General features: G+C 38.6%; 1 protein-coding gene across 6 annotated transcripts in view; it reads left to right on the top strand.

The window, feature by feature from the left end:
* Positions 1–18,935, top strand: part of ATOSA (atos homolog A) — a 97,518-nt gene extending 78,583 nt beyond the window's left edge. For 5 of the 6 annotated variants that reach the window (XM_081831093.1, XM_031028147.2, XM_006733316.3 and 2 more), the window contains 4 exons: positions 6,662–6,820; positions 11,832–11,900; positions 14,208–14,407; positions 18,344–18,935. In XM_081831093.1, the coding sequence (XP_081687219.1) occupies positions 6,662–6,820; positions 11,832–11,900; positions 14,208–14,407; positions 18,344–18,497 (582 nt within the window). In that variant the 3' untranslated portion in view covers positions 18,498–18,935. Of the gene's footprint in view, positions 1–6,661; positions 6,821–11,831; positions 11,996–14,207; positions 14,410–18,343 lie in introns of those variants that run through there. The other variant, XR_004075669.2, reaches the window with a different exon arrangement.
* The last annotated feature ends 7,040 nt before the right edge of the window (positions 18,936–25,975 follow it).

The following is a 25,975-nucleotide window of genomic DNA, read 5'->3' as shown; positions in this document are numbered from 1 at the left end:
ATTTTTGTAGATTTATATCTAATCCATGTTTTCAGGTGATATTATAAATTATACTTAAAAGGTTTATAATTTTCAGGGTTCCTGGGTGGTGTAGTCAGTTGATTGTCTAACTCTTGATTTCGGGGGCGCCTGGGTGGCTCAGTTGGTTAAGCGACTGCCTTCGGCTCAGGTCATGATCCTGGAGTCCCGGGATCGAGTCCCGCATCAGGCTCCCTGCTCGGCAGGGAGCCTGCTTCTCCCTCTGACCCTCCCCCCTCTCATGTGCTCTCTGTCTCTCTCATTCTCTCTGTCTCAAATTAATAAAAATAAAATCTAAAAAAAAAAAAAAAAACTCTTGATTTCGGCTCGGGTGGTGTCTCGAGGGTTGTGGGATTGAGACCCGTGTGGGGCTCCACACTCAGCATGTAGCCTGCTTAAGATTCTCTTCTCCCTCTGCCACCTCCCTCTCCCTGGTGCATGCTCTCTTTCCCACTCTCTAAAAAAAAAAAAATTTTTTTTAATGTTTTTAGGGGTGCCTGGGTGGCTAAGTCTTTAAGCGTCTGCCTTCGGCTCAGGTCACGATCCCAGAGTCCTGGGATCGAGTACTGCTTCGGGCTCCCTGCTCCGCGGGAAGCCTGCTTCTCCCTCTCCCACTTCCCTGCTTGTGTTCCCGCTTTCACTGTCTCCCTCTCTCTCTCTCTCCCTGTCAAATAAATAAATAAGTAAAATCTTTAAAAAAAAATTTGAAAAAAGGTTTTTAGTTTTCAGTCCTTCATTGCTGTATATTAAAATACAAATGATTGTGTGTGTGTGTGTGTGTGTGTAATTGCCTATGACCTTGCTCAGTTTCCTTATTATGGATTTTTTTATTTCTTATTTTTTTATTTCTTGTTTTATTTCTTACTTTATAATCCATACCTTTAGTTCCTTTTCTTGTTTTGTACTGAGGAGGGCCTAGCATGCATGCTAATATATTAAAGTCATAAAGAGCTGAATAAAGTCAGAAACTAATATAGGTCATTGGCCTTATCCATAAGAATTTTTTATGTGTTTTCCTATGAAAATGTTATCCATCTTTAGATTTATTTTATTTATTTATTTATTTTTTTAAAGATTTTATTTATTTATTTGACAGAGAGATAGAGAGCGCAAGTAGGCAGATTGGCAGGCAGAGGGAGAGGGAGAAGCAGGCTCCCTGCCAAGCAGGGCACCTGATGCGGGGCTCGATCCCAGGACCCTGGGATCATGACCTGAGCCGAAGGCAGATGCTTAACCGACTGAGCCACCCAGGCGCCCCTAGATTTATTTTATTTAGGAAACATTTTTGAGTACCTACCATGTGTTATGCTGTATGCTAGGAATATAAAGCTAGATGATAAGGTTCCTGCCTTACAGATATTACAGTCAACTGAATATGTAAGTAATGTATAAACTAAAGTAATTATCATTGTAAAAGAAATTACCTCAGTCCTCCTATATCCATTCTGTGTTAAAGGAACTGAGGAAAGCTTTACTGAGGAACTGTCACTTGAGCTTAGTTACAAAAGATAAGTAGGAATTTGTCAAGTAAATTTGCATGAGGAGTGGGAAGGGATTCTAGACAGGGAACTACATTTCTGAAAGTAGTAAAAGAACATCATGGTGTTGGAAAGCATCAGCTACACTTGGGGCATGAGACTCTGTGCAAGTGGGGAGAGATGAGTCAAGAAACTTAGGGTGGGACTTATCTGCCATGTTAGGAAGATTTGACTTTATCTAATAGACAGCAGGAAGCATAAAATTTCTTGTCTGGTGGGTGATATAATAAGTTTTTTGTTTGTTTTTTTAAGAAAAACAACTCTGCCGGTAATATAGAGGATACACTAGAGCTGAAAGGACTTAATTAGAAGATGTACTTGTTCAGAGGAGAAGTCTGAGGGTCTGAGCTAGGTTAATGGTGGTGGGGGAGAGTGTTGGGACCATGAGACTGAGTGGTCAAATCAACAGAATATGCATTGGATTGATTGCAGGGCAGGAGGGAGATTAGAAGGTTGGTTATAACATAGGTCTTTTGTTCTTGGCTTTTTAATTGGGAATTTCAGAATTGCTAATGTCAGAGTTTGAACTGTACAGTATATAGACTATTAGGCTCGTTATGGCTTCCAGTGTTCCTTTTCAGACAACTACTGAATCAAAGAAGTGGTACTCACATTTCATGCTAGATGTATATACATATGATATGTGTATATAAAAGAGAGCTGTGAAAAGTTTAAAATGTTTTTCATACCTAGCAAGATAGCACTAAATTGTTAAAGATGATTTTCAGCAAGTGAGCTTGAAAGAAGTGAATAAGGAACTTCTCTACTATTTGTATTTCTGTGCTTTAAAAAAAAAAAAAGATTTATTTATTTATTTGAGAGAGAGCGCATGAACGGAGGGATAGGAAATCTCAAGCAGATTTGACGTGGGGCTCAATCTCACAACCGTGAGACCATAACCTGAGCTGGAACTAAGAGATGGAAGCTTAACTAAGTGCACCACCAAGACACCCGTTTAAGTTTTTCTCCATTGTTAAAAATTAAACTATAGGGGCGCCTGGGTGGCTCAGTTGGTTAAGCGACTGCCTTCGGCTCAGGTCATGATCCTGGAGTCCCTGGATCGAGTCCCGCCTCGGGCTCCCTGCTCGGCAGGGAGCCTGCTTCTGCCTCTGACCCTCCCCCCTCTCATGTGCTCTCTCTCTCTCATTCTCTCTGTCTCAAATAAATAAAAATTAAAAAAAAAAAATTAAACTATAAAACATATGTCACATATAACATTATTTTTTAAAGAAGGAATTATTTTTCATTTGAAGTTATAGGTGCTTGGCTTTCTCTTTGCTTATGACCTGTTAACAGGATTTAAAGTGCTTCTCTGTGGCTTGTACTTCTAGATAGGCTCTGTGAAAAGTAAGAAAATTTCTGATATTATACTTTATCTGGTAGAACATATTTTTATTTACAGAGGTGAGAATAACATATTAAACAATTAGGTTTAACTAACAGTGAAATTTAAGGATAGTTAAGCGTGAGTTGGAATAGTGAGAGTAGGCCAAACTTCATAACAATGGTAGAAGATTGATGGGGGACAGGTTGATGGCAGGTCAGATAAATATCTGAAATAAGGACATGGAAATGGTAGCAACCTTATTTTTTTTATTTTTATTTTTTTTAGGTTTTACCTGTCATTATTAGGTTTCAGGGGCAACTGGGTGGCTCAGTCGGTTAAGCAGCTGCCTTCGGTTTAGGTCATGATCTCAGGGTCCTGGGATAGAGCCCTGTGTTGGGCTCTCTGCTCAGCGGGGAGTCTGCTTCTCTCTCTGCCCCTCCCCCTGCTCATGTGCTCTCTCTCTGTCTCTCTCTCAAATAAATAAAAATAAAATCTTAAAAAATAAATAAAAAAATAAAGTAAGTTTCATACCCAGCATGGAGCCCAATGCAGGGCTTGAACTCATGACCCTGAGATCAAGACCTGAGCTGAGCTCAAGAGTCAGATGTTTAACAGACTGAGCCCCCCAGGAGCCCTATTTAATTTGATTTTAATTCCAGTGTAGTAAGCATACAGCATTATATTAGTTTCAGGTATATAATATAATGATTAAACAATTCCATACATCTTCCTGTGCTCATTAACGACAAGTGCACTCCTACTCCTTAATTCCTATCACCTATTTCACCCATCCCCGAACCCACCACCTCTCTGGTAACCATCAGTTTGATCTCTATAGTTGAGAGTCTGTTTCTTAGTTTGTCTCTCTCTCTCTTTCCTTTGCTTGGTTTCTTTCTTGAATTCCACATTTGAGTGAAATCATATGGTATTTCTCTTTCTCTGATTTTGCTTAGCATTATATTCTTTAGCTCCATGTTGTTGCAAATGGCAAAATTTCATTTATTTGGCTGAATAATATTCCATTGTATACACACACCCTGACATTTCATTTTCAAGATTTATTTATTAGAGAGTGAGCACACAAGTGGGATACGAGAGAGGGAGAGGGAGAAGCAGGCTCCCCACTGAGCAGGGAGCCCAATGTGGGGCTCGATCCCAGGACCCCTGGATCATGACCTGAGCCTAAGGCAGATGCTTAAATGACTGAGCCACCCAGGTACCCCTCACACCCACCATCTTTATCCGTTCATCTATTGATGGACACTTGGGCTGTTTCCATAATTTAGCTATTGTAAATAATGCTGCTGTAATCATAGGGGTGTATGTATTCCTTTGAATTAGTGTTTTTTTTATTTTTTTGTAAATACCCAGTAGTGTGATTACTGGATCATAGGGTAGTTCTATTTTTAAGTTTTTGAGGAACCTCCATACTATTTTCCCCAGTGGCTTCACCAGTTTGCATTCTCACCATTAGTGCATGAGGGTTCCTTTTTCTCCACATTTTTGCCAACACTTGTTGTTGCTTATGTTTTTTTTTTTTTTTTAAAGATTTTATTTATTTGAGACAGAGAGAATGAGAGAGAGAGAGAGCACATGAGAGGGGGGAGGGTCAGAGGCAGAAGCAGGCTCCCTGCCGAGCAGGGAGCCCGAGGCGGGACTCGATCCAGGGACTCCAGGATCATGACCTGAGCCGAAGGCAGTTGCTTAACCAACTGAGCCACCCAGGTGCCCCGCTTATGTTTTTGATTTTAGCCATTCTGACAGGTGTGAGGTTATCTCTCATTGTAATTTTGATTTGCATTTCCCTGATGATGAATGATGTTGAGCATTTTTTCATGTGTCTGTTGGCCATCTATATGTCTTCTTTGGAGAAATGTCTGTTCATGTCTTTTACCCATTTCTTGATTGGATTATTTGGTTTTTTTTGGGAGGGGGAGTGTTGGGTTGTATCAATTCTTTATAGATCTTGGATACAAGCCCTTTATTTGATGTGTCATTTGCAAATATCTTCTCCCATTCCGTAGGTTGCCTTTTGGTTTTGTTGATTGTTTTCTTTATTGTGCAGAAACTTCTATTTTGAGGTAGTCCCAATAGTTTATTTTTCCTTTTAGTACCCTTGCCTCAGGAGACATATCTAGAAAAATATTGTCATGGCTGATGTCAGAGATATTACTGCCTGTGCTCTCTTCTAGAATTTTTATGGCTTCAGGCCTCACATTTAAGTCTTTAATCCACTTTGAATTTATTTTTGTATGTGATGTAAGAAAGCGGTCCAGTTTCATTCTTTTGCATGTGGCTGACTTATTTTCCCAACACCATTTGTTGAAGAGACTGTCTTTTTCCCATTGGATAGTCTTTCCTGCTTTGTTGAAGATTAATGGACCATATAGTTGTGGTTCATTTCTGGGTTTTCTATTCTGTTCCATTTATCTATTGTGTCTATTTTTCTTTTTTAAAGATTTTATTTATTTATTTGAGAGAGAGACTGAGAGAGAGAGAGCATGAGAGGGGGGAGGGTCGGGAGGGTCAGAGGGAGAAGCAGACTCTCTGCCGAGCAGGGAGCCCGATGCGGGACTCGATCCAGGGACTCCAGGATCACGACCTGAGCCGAAGGCAGTCGCCCAACCAACTGAGCCACCCAGGCACCCTATTGTGTCTATTTTTGTACCAGTACCATGCTGTTTTGATTACTATAGCTTTGTAATATAACTTGAAGTCTGGAATTGTGATACCTCCAGCTTTGCTTTTCTTTTTCAAAATTGCTTTGGTTATTCAGGGTCTTCTGAGGTTCCATATAAATTTTAGGGTTTTTTTTTTTTCTAGTTCTGGTGAAAAATGCTGTTGGTATTTTGATAGGGATTGAATTAAATGTGTAGATTGCTTTGGGTAGTATAGACATTTTAACAATATTCTTCTAATCCATGAGCATGGAATGTCTTTCCATTTTCTTTTATCATCTTCAGTTTCATCAGTATTTTATAGGTTTCAGTGTATAGGTCTTTTTTACCTCTTTGGTTAGGCTTATTCCTAGGTATCTTACTATTTTTGGTGTAATTGTAAATGGGATTGTATTCATAATTTCTCTTTCTACTGCTTCATTATTAGTGTATAGAAATGCAACAGATTTCTGCACACTTATTTTGTATGCTGAGATTTCACTGAATTCATTTATAAGTTCTAGTAGTTTTTTGGTAGAGTCTTTAGTGTTTTCTTTATATAGTAAGTTATCTGCCAAGAGAGTTTTCCTTCTTCTTACCAATTTAGATGCCTTCTGTTTTCTAATTGTCGTGGCTAGGACTTCTAGTACTATGTTGAATAAAAGTGTGAAAGTGGACATCCTTGTCTTGCTCCTGACCTTGGGGGAAAAAACTCTCAGTTTTTCCCATTAAGTATGGTGTTCACTGTGGGGTTTTCATAGATAGCCTTTATTATGTTGAGGTATGTTCCTCTAATCCTGCTTTGTTGAGGGCTTTTATCATGAATGGATGTTTTTCTGTGTCTATGGAAATGATCATATGATTTTTATCTTTTCTCTTATTGAAGTTATGTATCACATTAATTGATTTGCAAACATTGAACCACCCTTGCATCCCCGGAATAAATCCACTTGATTGTGGTGAATGATTTTTTTTTAATGTATTGTTGGATTCCATTTGAGTAGCAACCATTTTTCTAGTGCCAGAAAGCATAATAATGTATTTCTTTAAATGGAAAAAAAAAAAAAAGAATGTGTGTCAACTTCTAAAATTTATTTCTTAAAAATTATTTTGTCTTCCAGGAATCTGTCTTAAACTATCGGTTAGATCCTCTTGGCATTGTTGATGGTTTTACTGCCGAGGTAGGGGCAAGCGGTGTTTTCTGCCCCACACATTTGACTCTTCCGGTTGAAGTGTCATTCTACAGTGTTTCAGATGATAATGCTCCCTCTCCTTATATGGCAAGTATTTTAAAAATTGTCTTTGTCTGCTAAAATCAACCAATTTAATGACAGATGTCTTTAAAGAGATTTAAGACTGCTTTCTGGCAATGCTTGAAAACAAAGCATTTCCTAAGAGAAAACTAAAGAATGAATACAGACTAAAATAACAACATGTTACCTCACAACTTCTTTTCCAGCTAGCTCTAACAACGAATTTCCTCTTTTGCATTTGAGGATCTGGTGAAAATTTGTTTCTATTTCATTTGAAAAGATGATAAAACTTTGATTAGTGACACTGTAATTTCATATCTTGCTGAGTTCACACAAATTTTCAAGTGCTTACTGTGCACCCTGGTCCCACAAGTGTTGCCTTCACATGTGATCCTCATCTCAGGAAGATTTAGGTAAAGATTTGGTGAATTAAGTCTTCTGTGAGACCCTTTCAGCCCCTTTCTCCTGTTTGTTTTGAGACCATTTTGTTTTCTAATCCTGGAGTTGTTTTCTAATCCTAGCTATTTCTGTTTCCATATGTAAATTCTAATGGGTAGAGTAAGATAGCCAAGGGTAATTTAGAGCAGTTTTGAGCCTTATGATCCTATGACTCATCTTTCCCGTTTTTAAAATTTTGATCACTTGATAAAATAAGCCTTCAACTGCAAAAATGATACTGGGTCCTAGTGTATGTTTAGTATCAGCCCTTTACAAAAGACAAAGATGGAGAAGAGGCTAACAGTGCAAGTCTATAAGAAGTTTACAGTAGCGGTATCAAATGTGGAGTTAGATCTGTGTTTTCATGTTAGGTCTTATTTTGAGAAGTACAAATTGCTATAGTTATAGAAATATACAGCTCTGGCCTTGCTACTTGAATTTCCTAGCTTACCACATGGCCCCATTGATTCCTCTCCTAATATCCCTCTCCCCGAACTTACAGATTTTCAAGGACTAGAAGTTGTGAAAAGGGAATTCTGTGCAATTGAGAAACAACAGAGGAAAGGAAATTATACATCTTGGAGGACCTAAATATAGCCTATTCATTATTGCTCAAGAAACGTTATTTTAGCCTTACTCCATTCTAAGGGTGAAATTCTTTTCTTTTTTTTAAGATTTTATTTATTTGAGAGAGAGCAAGTGAAAGAGAGAGAGCCTGAGCAGGGGGAGGGGCAGAGGAAGAGAGAGAAGCAGTCTCCATACTGAGCAGGGAGCCCAACGCTGGGCTCATCCCAGGACCCTGGGACCATGACCTGAGCCGAAGGCAGATGCTCAACTGACTGAGCCACCCAGGTGTCCCTGAAAATTTTATTTAAGAGCCTGATCAGTGCTTCATACTTTGATTAAACAAACAAACAAACAAACCACATAGTGGAGTCTGCTCACTTACTCAAGTGTTCTTTCCCCAAAAATATTTACACTTGTGGATCATAGTCATAAAGATACACAACATTATTATCTAAAACAAAGACCCACTCCTTCACAAACCTGTCCAGTTATCACAAAGCCACCTGTTATTCATTTACCATGGAAAGATTTATCTACTTTTCCAGTATAATTTTGAAAAAATAACTGCTAGTATTGGCTAACTAGTAACATCGGAAGTACAACTGATATAAGTTCAATATCAGAATAAATGTACCATTCTGGAGTGCTTACAATATTAAGATAGAACTATAAAAGGTATCCATTTTGCTTTACTAGGACATAACAAGTCTCATGTGTTTCACATATTCTATTGGCGCTTAGTAATTACAGAATGGAAATGTAAGGTCTGCAATATTGTAATCTGTCATAATGTACAAAGTCCCCAATGACTGTTAGGATGACTTAGAAACAAGATAAAAGAGCAAATGGCTGGAAATCAGGTCAAGCAAATATATTTGATTGAAACTTACAAGCAAGAGAGAATTTGAACTTCGCTTTTAAAAAGCAGACCAGCATTAATCTTTGACTTTGGTTGACATCTAAAACACATAGGATTAAGAGATAAAGGGTTTTGTCACTTTGTCTCCAGAAAGTACACACAAATGATTATAGCTTTTGATATTGGAAAGGGTATGAATCAGGTTGAGTTCGCAGGCTGTCCTTTAAGAATCCCTGACTTAGGGCTCCTGGGTGGCTCAGTTGGTTAAGCGACTGCCTTCGGCTCAGGTCATGATCCTGGAGTCCCGGGATCGAGTCCCGCATCGGGCTCCCTGCTCGGCAGGGAGTCTGCTTCTCCCTCTCCCACTCCCCGTTTGTGTTCCCTCTCTCGCTGTGTCTTTCTTTGTCAAATAAATAAATAAAATCTTTAAAAAAAAAAAAAAAAAAAAATCCCTGACTTAACTTTTCTCTCATAATCCTCTTCAGTAAACTTTCCATTATGTAATTAAATTTTTTCTAGTTTAGTTTATTCGTTAGAAATGGGTTCCTTTTGTAAATGACCTAATTCAAATCTTAGACCACAAATCTTTCCTACTATAATAAAATTAATCTTGTTTCTTCAGGGAATCTTATTTACATTTTGGTAGTTTAGTGTATTTTCAAAGGCTTGATCACATTTTGTTAAGATAGTATATATCACAGACCAGCAGAACTGAGACACCAAATTCCTACTTTTTACCTTGGGATCTCTCATCACAAATAACACAAATGACTCCTAAAGGTAAAATTTTGCACAGAAAATTCTGTCTTTGTGGTGTAGAAATGGTACAAGACTTTTCACTAAATAATTCCTTAAAGATTAACCCAAAACCACATAATCTCTCTCTCCAATTTGGGTATCAGTGGTAAAAATGTTCTCCAACTGCTACATAACAATATTTCACTGTTTAGAAACTATTGAATGGTGGAACCAGGTAAAATGGCCTAAAGAATGTATGCCAGTGGTAAATTCAAGGTATGACTTCAATTATCATCATATTAACAGGACCATATATTATTTTTTGTATTTGTAATTCACCAAATTAAGATAAACTTCTTTTAATTTTATTTATTGCATATTCTCTATAGCAGAATGATTTGAAGAGTTTTTGTGATATTTTGACCCAACTTAGTTTATCTTAACCTTTCTATTCCATCCTCAAATGCCAGAATAAAATGTATTTTTCTTCTTTATTTTAAATACAATAATTTTTTATAGGTAGATACATTAATATGCTGACCAACTAAAATAATGAAATTATTAAAATATAACAAATAATAAATTTAATAATATTAATGAAATTCCACATAACTTCCCAATTTGTATCTAAAATTCCTAATTTGCTAATGCCCCTACTGATCTTACATTGCTTAGAAATGGTTGTAAAGTGTTGGCATAAACTATAAGGTTTTAAAAATATACACACTGTCTTTATAAATTAATTTAGTTACTGTTACCATGTTCTGAAAACTATTAAAATTCTATGTATTAAAGGAAATAAGTATAGGCTTCATACTAGTTTTTGCCCCACCAGTTTTCTTATATGTATTTAGGGGAAGGTAACAAGGAAAATAGTAATGTATTGCCTATAGCAATGTGATTATAAAGGTAGCTATTATTTGGGTATATTTTACTTTCTCTTTCTGGAACTAGGAAGAAGAGGGTATTATACACCATAGCTTTTTTTCACGTAAAGCAGATTGTAAGAGAGAAATTGTTAAAGCTTCATTACTGCATTGGTTAGGAATGCAGTTTATTGATATGCTTTTTTTCATGCTTTAAATGACCGTGTGGTAAATCAGATTAGACAAGAACAACCTATGCCCTTTCAGTGACCATTTCCATGAATATTTCCTAATATTAATGTGTTAATTTAATAGTCTGAGGATGGCACTTGACTCACATAGCAGAGTCTGGCCCTCCCTTTTACGTTTGTGCACTTTTTTTTTTTACCCTCCAATCCTGATCTGTCTTAAAAATAACAGAGATGTTTGATGGGACAGTCCTGTTTTATATTTACTTTTACTGAATGTTGACATGTTTTGGCATGTACAATATAAAATGACGGGATATGAAATTTAGAGCATGCAAGTATTCTACCTAACTACTTAAAACTGTTACCCCAGTAAAATGAATCAGCCTTCCTTTTTTTTTTTTTTTTTAAATTTTATTTATTTATTCATGAGAGTCAGAGAGAGAGAGAGGCAGAGGGAGAAGCAGGCTCCCAAGGAGCAGGGAGCCCGATGCGGGACTTGATCCCAGGACCCTGAGATCATGACCTGAACTGAAGGCAGACACTTAACCATCTGAGACACCCAGGCGCCCTCAGCCTTCCTTTCTTAAAGCTATCTAAGAATTAAATATCACAATTACCACCTGTAGTCATTTGGTCATCTTGCTTATCTAGAAACTTTCACATATTCAATTCTAGCTTTCTTTGTTTTAATTTATGCTTGTTTGCCGTTGTTTGGGCTTCTGTAGTGATTAGAACACCCTTCTCAGAAAACTACTTTATATAGTAGAGTGGTACTTTCAAACTTAAATGTACATATGATATCATCTGGGGGATCTTAAAATACAGCTTTGATTTGGTAGGTCTAGGGAGAACCATAAATTGTGCATTTCTAAGTTGTTTACAGGTGATTCTGATGATGCTGGTCTGTCTCTAGTCAGAAATCCGTATATTAATTTAACTCACTGGCTGAAGAATTAACTTCACTGTTGGCTAAGACTTAGATCTTTCTGCATTCCTGACTTTTTGTATGTCCAAAGAACAATAAATTGGTTGCTTCCTCATTTCCCTCCTCCCGTGTGATACAAGGAAATAGTCCTATCTTCTCCCTTTATTTCCTTTTCAGTTAAGGAGCCTCTTACTTCTATATTGTATATCTTAACAGAAATTTCAAGCAGTGTAATGTTACATATTATTTATTGCAACATCTCTAGGAAGAACAGTAAATTGTTTCCTTTTGGGTGGGACCATCACTGTTCCATACTCAGAATGTATCTGTTGATGGGAATATTTTGGCATACATGTAAAATTCTAAAATGTTAGTAATTACATGGTTTATTATTTTTAGTCTTTTATATACATGTGCATCAGTTTGTACTCAATTTGTCTTCTTTTATTTCAAGGGTGTGATTACTTTAGAGTCCCTTGGTAAAAGGGGTTATCGAGTACCTCCTTCAGGAACAATACAAGTGGTATGTGTTTTATAGCCTACAATTGCAATAATCATTCTCTCACATACATATAGAACTTAGCCCTTTCTCCTGCTACTGCTGCTGCAACAACTTTGGTAAGTAACAGTGGGGCTGCAGCTTTTTTGGAGTTTCCCTGCTCTGCCCCAGGAATGGCCATGTGGGGACCTTCATAAAAGGAAAGCATAAATAATCTAATGAAGGTGAATGCTTTAGAAAAATAGTATATGACAGTTTACATAACTTAAATAGAGCTATTTTCAGTGTAATTAGAACTTAACATTACTAGTTCCTTCTATTTAATATAATAGCCAGACTGAGATTGACCTATTTAAAAGGAGACCTCAAATATTAGTATTGCTTTGGCAGGAAAACTTGTAAAACAGAATTATATTATCCCTAGTATAATAATTTCTAAGTTAATCTACTAAGATGGTTACACAAAGTAGAAGTGTAGTCTGACAGATATGAGGGCAGAGAAGGCATCCTTTTCTTTTGGTCTAGGTATTGATCTAGTTTTGGCTCAGGAGAATTCTAGCCCAGAGCAATCATTCATCATTGGTCTTGTGTTCTCAGAAGAGTAATCTGATATCAAGACCAGTTTGCGATTGAGTTCATCTCCAAGTCAGACCCAGCATAATCCTGCAGGCCCAGAAGTCTATTACAAAGCTGGCTCTTGCAGACTAAAAAGTATCTAATTGAAATTTGTTGGTTATATCTCAATAAAGCTGAAATTTAAAAAAAGAAAGAAGTCTAGCTAAGTTCCTTACACTCAGGATCTGGTCTAATTCAATAAGTCTTCTTATGACTTTTGGCCTCAAAGTGATCAGTGTTTCACCAGACCACTTTTACTCATTACCAGTGTTCGAAAACAGCAAGGAGTCTGTACATTTATTTCCTATCACAGGGATGAAACATAGTACTATGCAATACATATGTGTGCATATAGTGCAGTATATACATGTATATAAATTTTACCAAGGAAGAATTACTGCATATTAAAGTAAGACTTTTATGTTAAATGGATTTCTTGAACTAAAACGAGTGATAATCTTCTCGTTCTCTTGCCTCTGGCTATGTAGTTCATGTGACAGAGTGGGTCACTGGAAAGCTAGCTATCAGTTGTCATAATAATGAGGCATAAACCGAGGGGCAGCATATTCATACCTCTTGTTTGAGGACTGCCAACTTTAAAAATGATTAATTTTGAATCTGAAATTTAGGTATGTCTTTCATTCCTTATATAGTTTAATTATGGATAAACATGGTTTGAACTCCCGGCTTGCTAGTTGTTGTGGTTGTTGAATATATTAGCCTTAATCTTAAGACTCACTAGATTTAAAAAGTTGGATCATAATATTGATATATTTCTCATTTTGATTCAGTGAGTGATGTCCAGTGCCACGGATGAGCTTCTGAAAGCATGGGCACCAAGTTACCTATTGATGTGTTGGTAATTTGGTTAAAGTCAGATCAGCAACTTGGGATCTTGTTTAAAAATTAGTATTTTAAAAAATAATATTCCTCCAATTATTAATAGCCAAGTATCAATTGAATTTAATTTAGTCTTCACTAAGGATACATATTTTGGTCTATTCTGGTCTATTATGATATTGATGATTTTTTCAAAGTTTCGTGTCACTACAGTTTTTGCAATGAATCCAACTATGGGAACATGAAGTATTATTCAGCCTACTTTGTAACTAATAATAATGAACTTTATTTTCTAAACTTCGAAAAATTTCCAAATAAGGAAATTTCTCTTTTTTGAGAACATATTTTTAATTTTATGTAACTATATATACCAAAAAGTCTAGTTTTACCTAGCTATTTTATTTTTAAAATTTTCTATTTATTCACTATTAAAATGTAAGGAAAATTAATATTCTCAGTATTTTGCAGTTGACACACTTTAATAAAGCTAATGTTTGAAATAAGTTAACTGGAATGTTTTAATCCAATAAGCGTGTATTTTGCTTACTTTAGTGGAAGCATTTCTTAAAATCTGAACAAAGAGTAAAAGCTATGTATTGTCTAATATGAAATTTGTGACTAAAAATTTTGATTTGTTACAGGATTTTATATTATTGGGAAATAAAAAATTGAACCACTTTTTAAAAAAAATATTGAATATCACTTCATAAACTTTTAAAATGTTATTAACTTTAGTTCCCAAAACCAAATTATATCCTCTGGGATTAACTTATTATTTAAAAAAAAAAAAAAAACCTATTTTATTTTTGGCACAATCATTTTGCATCAAATCAACAAATCACTTTTTAAAGAATAATTTTTATGTTGTTTCTTCAGACCTTATTTAATCCTAATAAGACTGTGGTGAAGATGTTTGTTGTGATATATGACTTACGAGATATGCCAGCCAATCATCAGACATTCCTACGACAAAGAACTTTTTCTGTACCTGTTAAACAAGAAATGAAGAGAAGTGTTAATAAAGAGAACATCCGACATACAGAAGAACGGTTATTACGCTACCTCATACATCTGAGGTAATGTTTCAAATAAATATGAAAATGTTACTTCGGAAGAACAACTTCAAAATTTTAGTTTAACACCTGTCACTCTAACTGGACCAGTGTCCTTTGGAATTTGCTTAATTTGGAAACTTTTCATATGCCAAGATGCAGAAAACACATGACATATCTTACTGCGGTCATTGTTACTTATTGAATTAGAGCTTTCTTTCTTTCTTTTTAAGATTTTATTTATTTATTTGACAGAGAGAGAGAACCCAAGCAGGGGTGCAGCAGAGGGAGAGGGAGAAGCAGGCTCCCCACTGAGCAGGGAGCCCAATGCGGGTCTCCATCCCAGGACCCTGGGATCATGACCTGAGCCGAAGGCAGACGCTTAACCGACTGACCCACCCAGGCGCCCCGAATTAGAGTTTTCATTTATAGTGATGTAATGTAAAATAGTTTATATCACATGCTGACATATCTGGGGCAGTGAAACACATATTTGAAACCAATAGAATTATAAAATCAACCACATATGTGGTTTTGTATTTTCTAGTAGCCACATTAAAAAAAGTAATAAGAAACAGGAAAGATTAATGTATTTTATTTAACCCAACATACCCAAATGTTTGAATATATATCCAACAAAAATTATGAATGAGGTATTTTACATTCTTTTACTGTATTAAATATTTGAAATTAAGTGTAGATTTACAGGAACAGCACAACTCAATCTGAACTAGCCACATTTCAAGTGCTCAATAGCCACATGTGGCTAGTAGCTACTGTATTGGGCAGGGAAGTTTTTAACTTTCATTCATTCATTTAACAAATATTTATGTGTCGGGCATGCTTCTGGAAACAGCAGTGTGAAAATCTCTGTTCTCGGGGCGCCTGGGTGGCTCAGTTGGTTAAGCAACTGCCTTCGGCTCAGGTCATGATCCTGGAGTCCTGGGATCGAGTCCCACATGGGGCTCCCTGCTCAGCAGGGAGTCTGCTTCTCCCTCTGACCCTCCCCCTTCTTGTACTCGCTCTCTCTCATTCTCTCTCTCTCTCAAATAAATAAATAAAATCTTTAAAAAAAAAAAAAAAGAAAAAAGAAAATCTCTGTTCTCAAAGAATTTAAATCTAGTAATTCCATCAGAAATACCTTTTCCTATAACTTTTGCTACCCAGATCACAGCGCTAGGTTGTGAGAAAGTGTTTGCCCTTGAGGTCCAAGTTGCCAGTATTCTAGGGCTATGTTTTCTGCCCTTAAATCCTACAGTAGCTCTCAGGCAATGAGCAAATCAGTTGGTTAAGAGAGAGCTGAATAGCCTTTTTTTTTTTTAATAAAGATTTTATTTATTTATTTGACAGAGAGGGAGAGCACAAGCAGGGGGAGCAGCAAGCAGAGGGAGAGGGAGAAACAGGCTCTCTGCTTTGCAGAGAGCCCGACATGGGGCTCGATCCCAGGACCCTGGCCTCATGACCTGAGCCAAAGGCAGACACTTAACCGACTGAGCCACCCAGGCACCCCTGAATAACCTTTTGCTTATAACTTTGTTCTTAGTAATTTTCTGATGCTGTTCATAGTAACTTCTCAGTCGCATCAGTGAGAGTTATTCACTTTAGCCTAACTCCTTGCTCCAAAAGTAGCTGTTCATGAGAAGGAGGCACCTCTCATCCAGGGCCCAGGCAAAAGACCTCTAATCTGCTACTGATGGTGACCACCAGCTATCTTTCAATAGATCTGCCTTGTGGTGGTCTGGAGTGAATAAAGAGTGAGCTGGCCACTCAAGTCCCATACTTGAAAAAGTCTAGTACAGGAGCGCCTGGGTGGCTCAGTTGGTTAACGTCTGCCTTTGGCTCAGGTCCTGATCCCAGGATCCTGGGATCCAGCCCCATGTCAGACTCTCTGCTCAGCGAGGAGCCTGCTTCTCCCTCTCCCTCTGCCTGCCACTCTGCCTACTTGTGCTCTCTCTCTATCAAATAAATAAATAAAATCTTAAAAAAAAAAAATCCAACCCTCTTCTTTAAAAAAAAAGAAAAAGTCTAGTACTGCTTAATTGGTATTCTTACCTTGGGGTTTTCTGCCTAGTGTTCTGAATCCTAAGGACATGTTGAACTGGCTCAATGTTTTTAAACCCAACTCTACACTACCTGTCATGAGCCTAATGGGAAATGTTATGCAGATTGTGGAATGAAAATCTGAAAACAGACTTGGAAGACTTTTAAAAAGAGAAATGGAATGAAATAGCGACTATAAGATAGCTCCCAGCCCAATCTGGGATAAGATTCAGCTCTCTCTAAACTTCCATTTGATACCATTCCTCTTGAAGTTTCACCACCATAGCCATACATAACCAACATTCACTAAAGTAAACATCAACTACCCCAGCCTTTATAATCCCCACATAGTGATTAGATACTTTAAATGCTGTAAAGAAACTTCTTTGGGAAGTATACCATATATGTATGAGTATATTATACTTGTTAAAGGTCTCAGTTTTCTCCTTCAGATTAAGAAGGTGAAAAAACTTCAGACAGAATGAAACAGTGAGCTGACAATCAGCTCACATACATCCAACCACCAGATTTTTCAGCTTATTTAGGAGTAAAATTCATAAACCCAAAGAGTATTTCTGCTATGCATAGGGAAAACCAGAGAGATAGCACTAAAGAGTATGTTTGTATGTTTGACTATCTTCCAGATAATTTGTATGACAAAAGACTCCAGATAAACACAGTTCCACACACAATTGTTTGTTTTTTTTAAAGATTTTATTTATTTATTTGACAGAGAGAAACACAGCGAGAGAGGGATCACAGCAGGGGGAGTGGGAGAGGGAGAAGCAGGCTTCCCGCGGAGCAGGGAGCGTGATGGCTGGGCTCGATCCCAGGACGCTGGGATCGTGACCTGAGCCGAAGACAGACACTTAACAACTGAGCCACCCAGGCGCCCTCCACACACAGTTTTGATAACCATTTTCATTTCACTGCAAACTTTGGTCTTTTAATGATGGTTAGGCTTTATTTAGCTAGCCATTGCTGATGATAGCAGTAATTCCTCAGTACTGTATTATTTTCTGGGGTGACTTTTCAAGTTTGGAATCCATTTTAATGTACTCAAAATTGGGAGAGGGCGAGGTGCCTGGGTGGCTCAGTCATTAGGCATCTGCCTTCAGCTCAGGTCATGATCCCAGTGTCCTGGAATCAAGTCCCACATCGGGCTCGCTGCTCAGCGGGAAGCCTGCTTCTCCCTCTCCCGCTCCCCCTGCTTGTGTTCCCTCTCTCGCTGTGTCTCTCTCTATCAAATAAATAAATAAAATCTTAAAAAAAAAAAATTGGGAGAGGGCAAGGTATGTGAACTAGAAGATGCTAGGACTGCAAAGCCCAAATGCAGTATGATTGACTGATGTGAACTGAAACTTGACACTGTAGGTGAGGAAGGTGCATGTGTTATGGTGTCAGGGATGAAAAGTAGGATGGTATGTGAAACAAGCTTTATAGAAAGAAACATCTCTGATAATTAGAAGAAGGAAAGGGAGTATGGATTGTTTAGGGAATAGTAAGGGAGAAGCACTTAACTAGCAGCACATACTTTGGCAATAGAAAACTAAATAAATATCTTGTTGACGAGTCACTCTTAATATTGTAGCAAGACTAATTCTTCCTGGGGCGCCTGGGTGGCTCAGTTGGTTAAGCGACTGCCTTCGGCTCAGGTCATGGTCCCAGGTTCCTGGGATCAAGCCCCGCATCAGGCTCCCTGCTCGGCAGGAAGCCTGCTTCTCCCTCTCCCACTCCCCCTGCTTGTGTTCCCTCTCTCACTGTGTCTCTCTGTGTCACATAAATAAATAAAATCTTTAAAAAAAAAGAAAAGAAAAAAGACTAATTCTTCCTGCTTTCAAAATTAAATTATTCAAGTTTGTTTGTTTTAAAGACTCAGTCCCTGAAATGTTGCATCTTTCTGTTTGCTTGTTTGTATAGGTTCCAGAGCTCTAAATCTGGAAAGATCTACCTCCATAGAGATGTACGGCTCCTGTTCTCAAGAAAGTCAATGGAAGTTGATAGCGGTGCTGCATATGAACTCAAATCTTACACTGAATCGCCAACAAACCCTCAGTTTTCACCAAGATGTTGATAAGGAGTGACTATTTAAAGTATTTGCTCAGTACCCAAGTTTGAAAGTAAAAATTAGCGTAGAATGGAGTGTACCAATTAACAACCAGGAGAGTGGATCCTCTCCTGTTATCCTGGACCAGTTTTTATTAAAGGATTCCTGGAATGAGATCCACATATTCCAAGTAGACTGGAAACACTCATGTCCTAATAATCCTTTTTGTACTGTTGAAACCACTTCATTGGACGTGTTGCAATAGCAAATCCCCTCCCTCCCTCCCCCCCAGTTAGATTAGTGTTTACACATTTTATTTCTCAGTTATTTAATATTTAATGTTTTCCTTAATACTCAAGTGATGTTTGTCTCTAGTGTTCTAATGTAGCACAAATCCTATGTAAAATCATACTATGTATTTTTGACATTAATGTTGAAATCCAAAATATATGCACAAGTCTTTAATTTTGTGTGATGTGTTTTAAGTACTATTCATTTAATTTATTGAAAATGAGAATGAAATGTGGAGCTTCTTTAAGATAAACGCACTATGCAAGCATGTGTACTTTTTATATCTCCCAGCTCTAGTTTTTACCCCATCCAGGTTGCTGTTTCACATCCTAGTCCTTTAACATGCTGTTTTGGCAGTGCAATGTGGACTAAGCTGCTTCACATTCCCTTTGCAAGTTCATATCATTATGCCCATTCATACTCCTTTTAGAACTCCTTATCCCCAAAACAGTTCTATTTTTCCTTAATTACTACTACAGAGGCTTTACATTAAATTGCTGTCCCATGCTAGATAACTTTTGCAAATTGTTAAAAAGAATATGTACTTTGAAAACAAATTAGTATTTATATTGTAAATATATGCAAAAAAACAAAGAAATGTGTATTTGGCTTTTATTTTTAGATGAGACATTCATGTGATTGATTTCTGGTAGCCATCAGACAGTTTCCATTCTAGCTTCACAGCAGACAAGAAGAGAGGGAAGATGTCTTGAGCCTCTTCCCCAAAGAAATTTATCACTTTTTTTTTTTAAAGAGTATTTATTTATTTATTTGGGAGGGAGAGAACAAGCAGGGAGGAGGGTGAGAGGGAGAGAGAGAGGCAGACTCCCTGCTGAGCAAAGAGCCCAATGCTTGGTCCCAGGACCCAGAGATCATGACCTGAGCCAAAGGCAGACACTTAACCAGCTGAGCCACCCAGGCGCCCAAAAATTTATCACTTTCTTGCTCAGGGTCACAATGGAAAGAAGGCATTTGGCAGGTAGGAAAGCCCTTAAGGAAGGGAACTTGACTGAATGCATCAAAAGCCCTCCATCCATCCCCCTTAGAAGAGTGGTTTTAGATGTTTGTGCAGGGACAGTGGACAACAGCAGATCAGATAATAAGGCACAGATCTGGGCATGCTGGTACAAATTTGCAGGTGCAGGTTAGAGAATACGTACCACTCAAGTAGGCCACACCAGGAGACCTGGGAGTCAAGGACCAGGTGAGTGCTCTGGAATTTGGGAGACTGGAAAGTCTTTATTTTGGAACCCAGCTAATGGATGACTATTCAAGGGAAATCAGACGAGTGATGAGTATGTGGTTGTGGGGTGGCCAACAAGAAGACTCTTATAAATTTCTTTTAAAATATGAATGGGGCACCTGGGTGGTTCAGTCGGTTAAGCATCTGACTCTTGGTTTTGGCTCAGTTCATGATTTCATGTGGCTTAGGTCAGGATCTCATGGGTGGTGAAATTGAGCCCCTCATCAGGCTCCGTGCTCAGCTTGAAGATTCTCTCCCTCTGCTCCTCCCCCCACTTGTACACATGTGTTCGCTCTCTCTCAAATCTTTAAAATACCAGCTAAGAGAGAAAAGGCTCTTAATATTCCATAAAGCTTAAAAAAAAAAGTTGTCAATGGAACAAATTTATGAAGATTTATTCTTAATTTTCAGGCCATGGAATTTTCAGTCCTAATTCCATTAGGACCCAGAACATTGAGATTGTAGTCCTAGCTCTAATAGTATCTGATAGGACTGACTCCAGGAATTCTCTAAACTTTCTGGGGCCTGTGTGATTGAGAAAATGGGGTGAGAGTATTGATAATATGCCTGCTTAAATTCTGTCATCTGATTCTTGGAATAAGTATCCCAATATGTGTATCTTTTTTTTTTTTTAAGATTTTATTTATTTATTTGACAGAGAGAGACACAGCGAGAGAGAGAGAGAAACAAGCAGGGGGAGTGGGAGAGGGAGAAGCAGGCTTCCCACTGAGCAGGGAGCCCGATGCAGGGCTCGAACCCAGGACCCTGGGATCATGACCCGAGCCGAAGGCAGATGCTTAACGAATGAGCCAACCAGGCGCCCCTCAAAATGCCTTTTTTAAAATTAAATGTTGTTTCTTTGACCTCTCCAGTAATCCAAAAATTAGTGATGTATGTTGTATGCAGGTATCTTTTTATGTGGATACCTCACTGTAACCTTTCTAGAATTATTTCTAGTACATGGCTTTCCATGTTTCTGGGTATTTAATTTTTTTTGTAATATTTTATTTGAGAGAGAAAGTGTGTGTGTGTGTGTGTGCAGGAGGGGAGGGATAGAGGGAGAGGGATACTGTGGTATCATTACCCGAGCTGAAGGTAGACGCTTAACCGACTAAGCCATCCAGGTGCCCCACAAGATAGACAAATCTTTAAAAAAAAATTTAAAAACTCCAGGTCACAAACAACTTGCAGAAAGTCTTTGGAAATTTTCTTATCAGATGAGAGTAAGTGATGAAATGGGGACTGAATAGAAGGCATCCAAAAGAAGACTCCTTTTTGGGGCCCCTGGGTGGCTCAGTCGGTTAAGCATCTGCCTTCACAGGTCGCGATCCCAGGGTCCTGGGATCAAGCCCCATGTCAGGCACCCTGCTCAGCAGGGAGCCTGCTTCTCCCTCTTCCTCTCCTACTTTCCCACCCCACCCCCACACTCCTGCTCTCTCTCAAATAAAAATCTTAAAAAAAAAAAAGATTCCCCCCTGCCATTTTCCCCCACCAGGTCTTCGTCATTCCCAGAATGAAGGAAAGGAAAACATTTCTCTTTCAAGTCCTCATTCTAAGGATTCCCACCCTTCGCTAATTAGTTTTGTGAATGAAGCAGTGATTCTTTTTCAAACTTAAAAGATTCATGCAATACATGTCCATTATCAGATTTTTTCACACTATTTAATGATGTAAAGTCAATACGAAAGTCCCTTTCTCTGTTCATCCTTTGAGCTATCACTTTACAGAGGTGGTCACTGTTGAAATTTCAGTATTTGACACTCCCTACGGTCTACAAGACCTAGGAATACAGTGTCAGTCTAGATGGGAAGACGGCTTTTCATCACAGTAGGAATTCTTTTTCAATTCCTAAAATTATATATGCATTGGAATCAGCCCATGCTACTCCATCATGGATCATTATGAGAAAGATGTCCTTTCTAAAATTTTTTATTGTGGAAGTATAGTTGGTGAGATATGTGTTTTAAACTTGGACCCTGGGAGGAGGAAGAGAACACATGAATGCCTAACATGAATGTGCCACACAGTGTAAACAATTTGCATGTTATTTAATACTTAAAGCCATACCGTGGAGAGATGGATCTATTCTATAATGAAAGAAAAGGAAGCTTGAAGAGCTTGCCCAAGGTCTCACTGTCAGAAGACTCAGGATTCAAATCTGAGTTAAAGCTTAAGTCTTTTCCACTCTACTACACTGGAATTTTGCCTCTTTTTTCATTCTTTTTCCACTAGTAATTACGGTCTAGCATAAAATATACTTTCATCAATATTCTTGGCAATAAAGTTTATAAGTTGTGTGTGATAAGTGAGACATAAAAGGCAATGCCTATTAATCATTAGGGATAAAAAAAAAGACTTGGGGAAAAAAAAAATAAAAGCCTTTAGGAAGAAATGTCCTAAAGCCACTCAGAGGCCATTCAACTTAGTATACTGTCAGGAAGCATGCAAATAAAGTTCAGGGAAATTTTAGAAACACATTGTGGTAAATATTTCAAAAGATTTTAATTTTGAGAGAGAGCGGGTTGGGGGGTTGGAGGAGTAGAGGGAGAGGGAGAGAGAGAATCTCAAGCAGCTTCCACGCCCAAGTGAGCAGTGCAGAGCCCGATGTGGGGCTCAATCCCACGACCCCAAGATCACAACCTGAACCAAAATCAAGAGTCACATGCCCAACCAACTGAGCCACCCAGGCACCTCATTTTAAGAAATTTTAAGGGTTTACAGTTTGTGGAGTCTCTTCCAGACCCCACTGTTCATCATTCTTTTTAACTCATTCAAAATTTTCCTGTTTGTACTTTCAGTTCATATAAAGATCTCATCTCGCTAAGTCCCTAGAGAAGTGGCATCCTCCAATTTCTAGGTTCCATTTCCAACACTGAAGTTTTTGAAACTGCTCTCTCTTTTACAGTTAACTGACCTTATTCAGGTAATGTTTGTTCCCTAGGCTTAGCTCACAAAGTCACCATTTATATTCAGGGTTTTGGGCATTCCATATCTCACTTGGTTTCCTGAGTTGATCTTTCAGGCTCTTCCTATATCTTCCTTTCATAAATGTATTCTGTTCTTGGGGTGCCTGGCTGGCTCAGTTGGTGGAGTGTGCAACTCCTGATATTGGGGTTGTTTGAGCCCCACATTGGGTTTAGAGATTACTTAAAAATAAAATCTTTTAAAAGAATGAGCTGGTGCCGCTGCCCCTGCAACCAAGACGGCCAGGAGACTCAGCCTTCCTCAAGAATGCTTGGGCTAAGGAGCCAGTGCTGATCTTGTCCTTCACCATTGGGGGCCACACTACAATTCTGCCCACCCTCAGCCCCTTCACCAAATACACCACCATGATCAACCAGGCCACACCCTACAACTATCCAGTGCCCCTCCGAGATGATGGGGACATGCCCGACATGCCCACTTCTCCGGTTTGGAATGGCTGAAGAAACTGTGAGCACCTCCGGTGACATGGAGGAGGCCCCCTCCCCTGTGGACAATACAATGCGAAAAGCCACCCCAGGGGAAAAAATGAATTCTGTTCTTGATACTTGCCACAATATCAGCAATGATGCAGGTGGATTTCCTCTCTCAGCTGCTTGATGAATAGATGGGGTGGGACATTATCTCCTTTGCTCCTACAAACTCTTGAGCTAGGGCACCTACACCTCTAAAAGACCACTGATCTTTTTTTTTACACCTACCAAGTTCCAAGCCTGAAAAATCTTGTGCATGTGTGGATCAGAATCACCAGGGGGAGCTTTGGTTAAACATAAATACTTGAACCTTGCCCCATACCTAATGAGGATCTCTGTTAATAGGGTTTCTCAGTGATTCTAATCCCTGTGGCTAATTTAATTAAAATTAGATAAAATTTAAAATTCAGTTTCTCAGTTGCACTAGTCACATCTCAAAAGCTTGAGAGTCAAATTAGAGGCAATTCTTTTTTGTTTTTTGTATTTTTTAGGGTGGGGAGGGCAGAGGGAGAGAGAGAATCAAGCAGGCATCTTGACCTGAGCAGAAATCAAGAATCAGACACTTTAGGGCACCTGGGTGGCTCAGTCAATTAAGCGTTTGCCTTCAGCTCAGGTCATGATCCCAGAGTCCCGGGATGGAGTCCAGGGATTGAGGCCCAACATAGAGCCCAGTGTTGGGCTCCCTGCTCAGCGGGAAGTCGGCTTCCCCCTCCGCCCCTCACCCTGCTCGTGCTCTCTCTCAAGTAAATAAATAAAATCTTTAAAAAAAAAAAAAAGAGTTGGTCACTTTAACCGCCTGAGCCACCCAGGTGTTCCTGTTACTTGTTTTTTGTTTTTGTTTTTGTTTTTAATGTAGGCTCCATGACCAGCATGGAGCCCAACACGGCTTGAACTCAACGACCCTGAGATCAAGACCTGAGTGAGCTGAGATCAAGAGTTGGAGGCTCAACGACTGAGCCACCCAGGTGCTCCTGACTAGTGACAACTGTATTGGATGGCAGAGATACAGAATATTTCCATCATCATAGAAATTTCTATTGATCACTGATCTGAATATATAGATGGCACTTGAAGCTATGAGGTGGAAGTGATCTAGAGAGTGTAAAACTTGAAAAAGAAGGGGATCCAAGGACAGAATTGTTAGAATCTTCCCATTAAGAAGAAGGTAAAGACTCAACAAAGGAGATTAAGAAGGAATGGCCAGAGAAGTAGGAGAGAATAATAGAGTAGTATCCTAGAGGTCAAGAGAAATAAGTTTTGAAAAACAGGATGTTGGTGGTCAGCATGCAATTTTAAACATTAAGGTACATGGTTAATGATGCAGAGGACTGTTACCTGTGGAAGGATGGCTTCTCAGTTCCCCACAACGTGGCACTGACCTTTGTAAATTCCCCATTGACCAAAGTCAGCCTCCCAGAAATTCAAACTTGCCTTCATGTGAGTGTCACTATCAGGAACAGAATCTCTTTATCCAAGATCACATATACTGATTTTTTTATATATGTGGTCTCAGATTTTAACTCAAGCTCACAAATACATTGATACAAGATTTATACCAGAATGCCAATTTATTTATTTATTTATTTATTTATTTATTTTTAAAGATTTTATTTATTTGACAGAGAGAGACACAGCGAGAGAGGGAACACAAGCAGGGGGAGTGGGAGAGGGAGAAGCAGAAGCAGGCTTCCTGCGGAGCAGGGAGCCCGATGCGGGGCTCGATCCCAGGACCCTGGGATCATGACCTGAACTGAAGGCAGATGCTTAACGACTGAGCCACCCAGGCGCCCCTAGAATACCAATTTATTAATAGAAGTACAACTGTTAGAGCTTCAGTTAGCCTAACTAGTGCAGTCTCCTCTCTCCCTATAGTTCTGTATGAAGGGATGGCAAATTTTCAGTAAGTTACTTCGTGATTATGGAATGAGAACAAATAGTTGATCTTATGTTTCTCAGCTGGCCCAGCTTAAAGCACTCTCAACGGGTATCTTCCTCAAAGAGTTGGCCTCTTTAACTCTTGTATTCTAAGTGCTTGCTTGCCTGACAAACCTCTTCCTTCTTTTCTCTGAAAGGAGTGCAGTTTAACACTTTGTTTTTCAAGTTGCAATACCAATGCAATTCTTCCCGTCTGAGATTCTTCCAAGGAAACTCTGGTTGAATGTTTTGATGGTTTCCAGATTCCCCCAGAATTGCATTCATTATCTGTTGCTGTTTACTAGTTTAACTCTTAGAGGGCAATCTTATTTCCAAGTTTCTTGAGAGACACTTCATTGCCAGTAGCTATTCAGATGTCAATTAGAATGAGGATTAAATGTAAAGTCAACAGATATGGTAATTAAGAAAGTCATTGGATGAGTTTGGTGCCAGGGGTTTCATTCAGTAAAATTTGTAGGAGTGAACCCCCGGGAGTAAGCAAATGAATGGAATTTTAATTCCTTCGTCAGATATTTATTGAACATCTAGGACATGCTGGGCTCTGGGAATGAAATATGAGCAAATATGGACGGGGTCCCTGC

The sequence above is a fragment of the Leptonychotes weddellii genome, chromosome 9 (genome assembly GCF_054177405.1).
Source record: "Leptonychotes weddellii isolate Sample4059 chromosome 9, ASM5417740v2, whole genome shotgun sequence".
In the NCBI taxonomy this organism is placed as follows: domain Eukaryota; kingdom Metazoa; phylum Chordata; class Mammalia; order Carnivora; family Phocidae; genus Leptonychotes; species Leptonychotes weddellii.
This window is presented reverse-complemented; position numbering and strand designations above follow the sequence as displayed.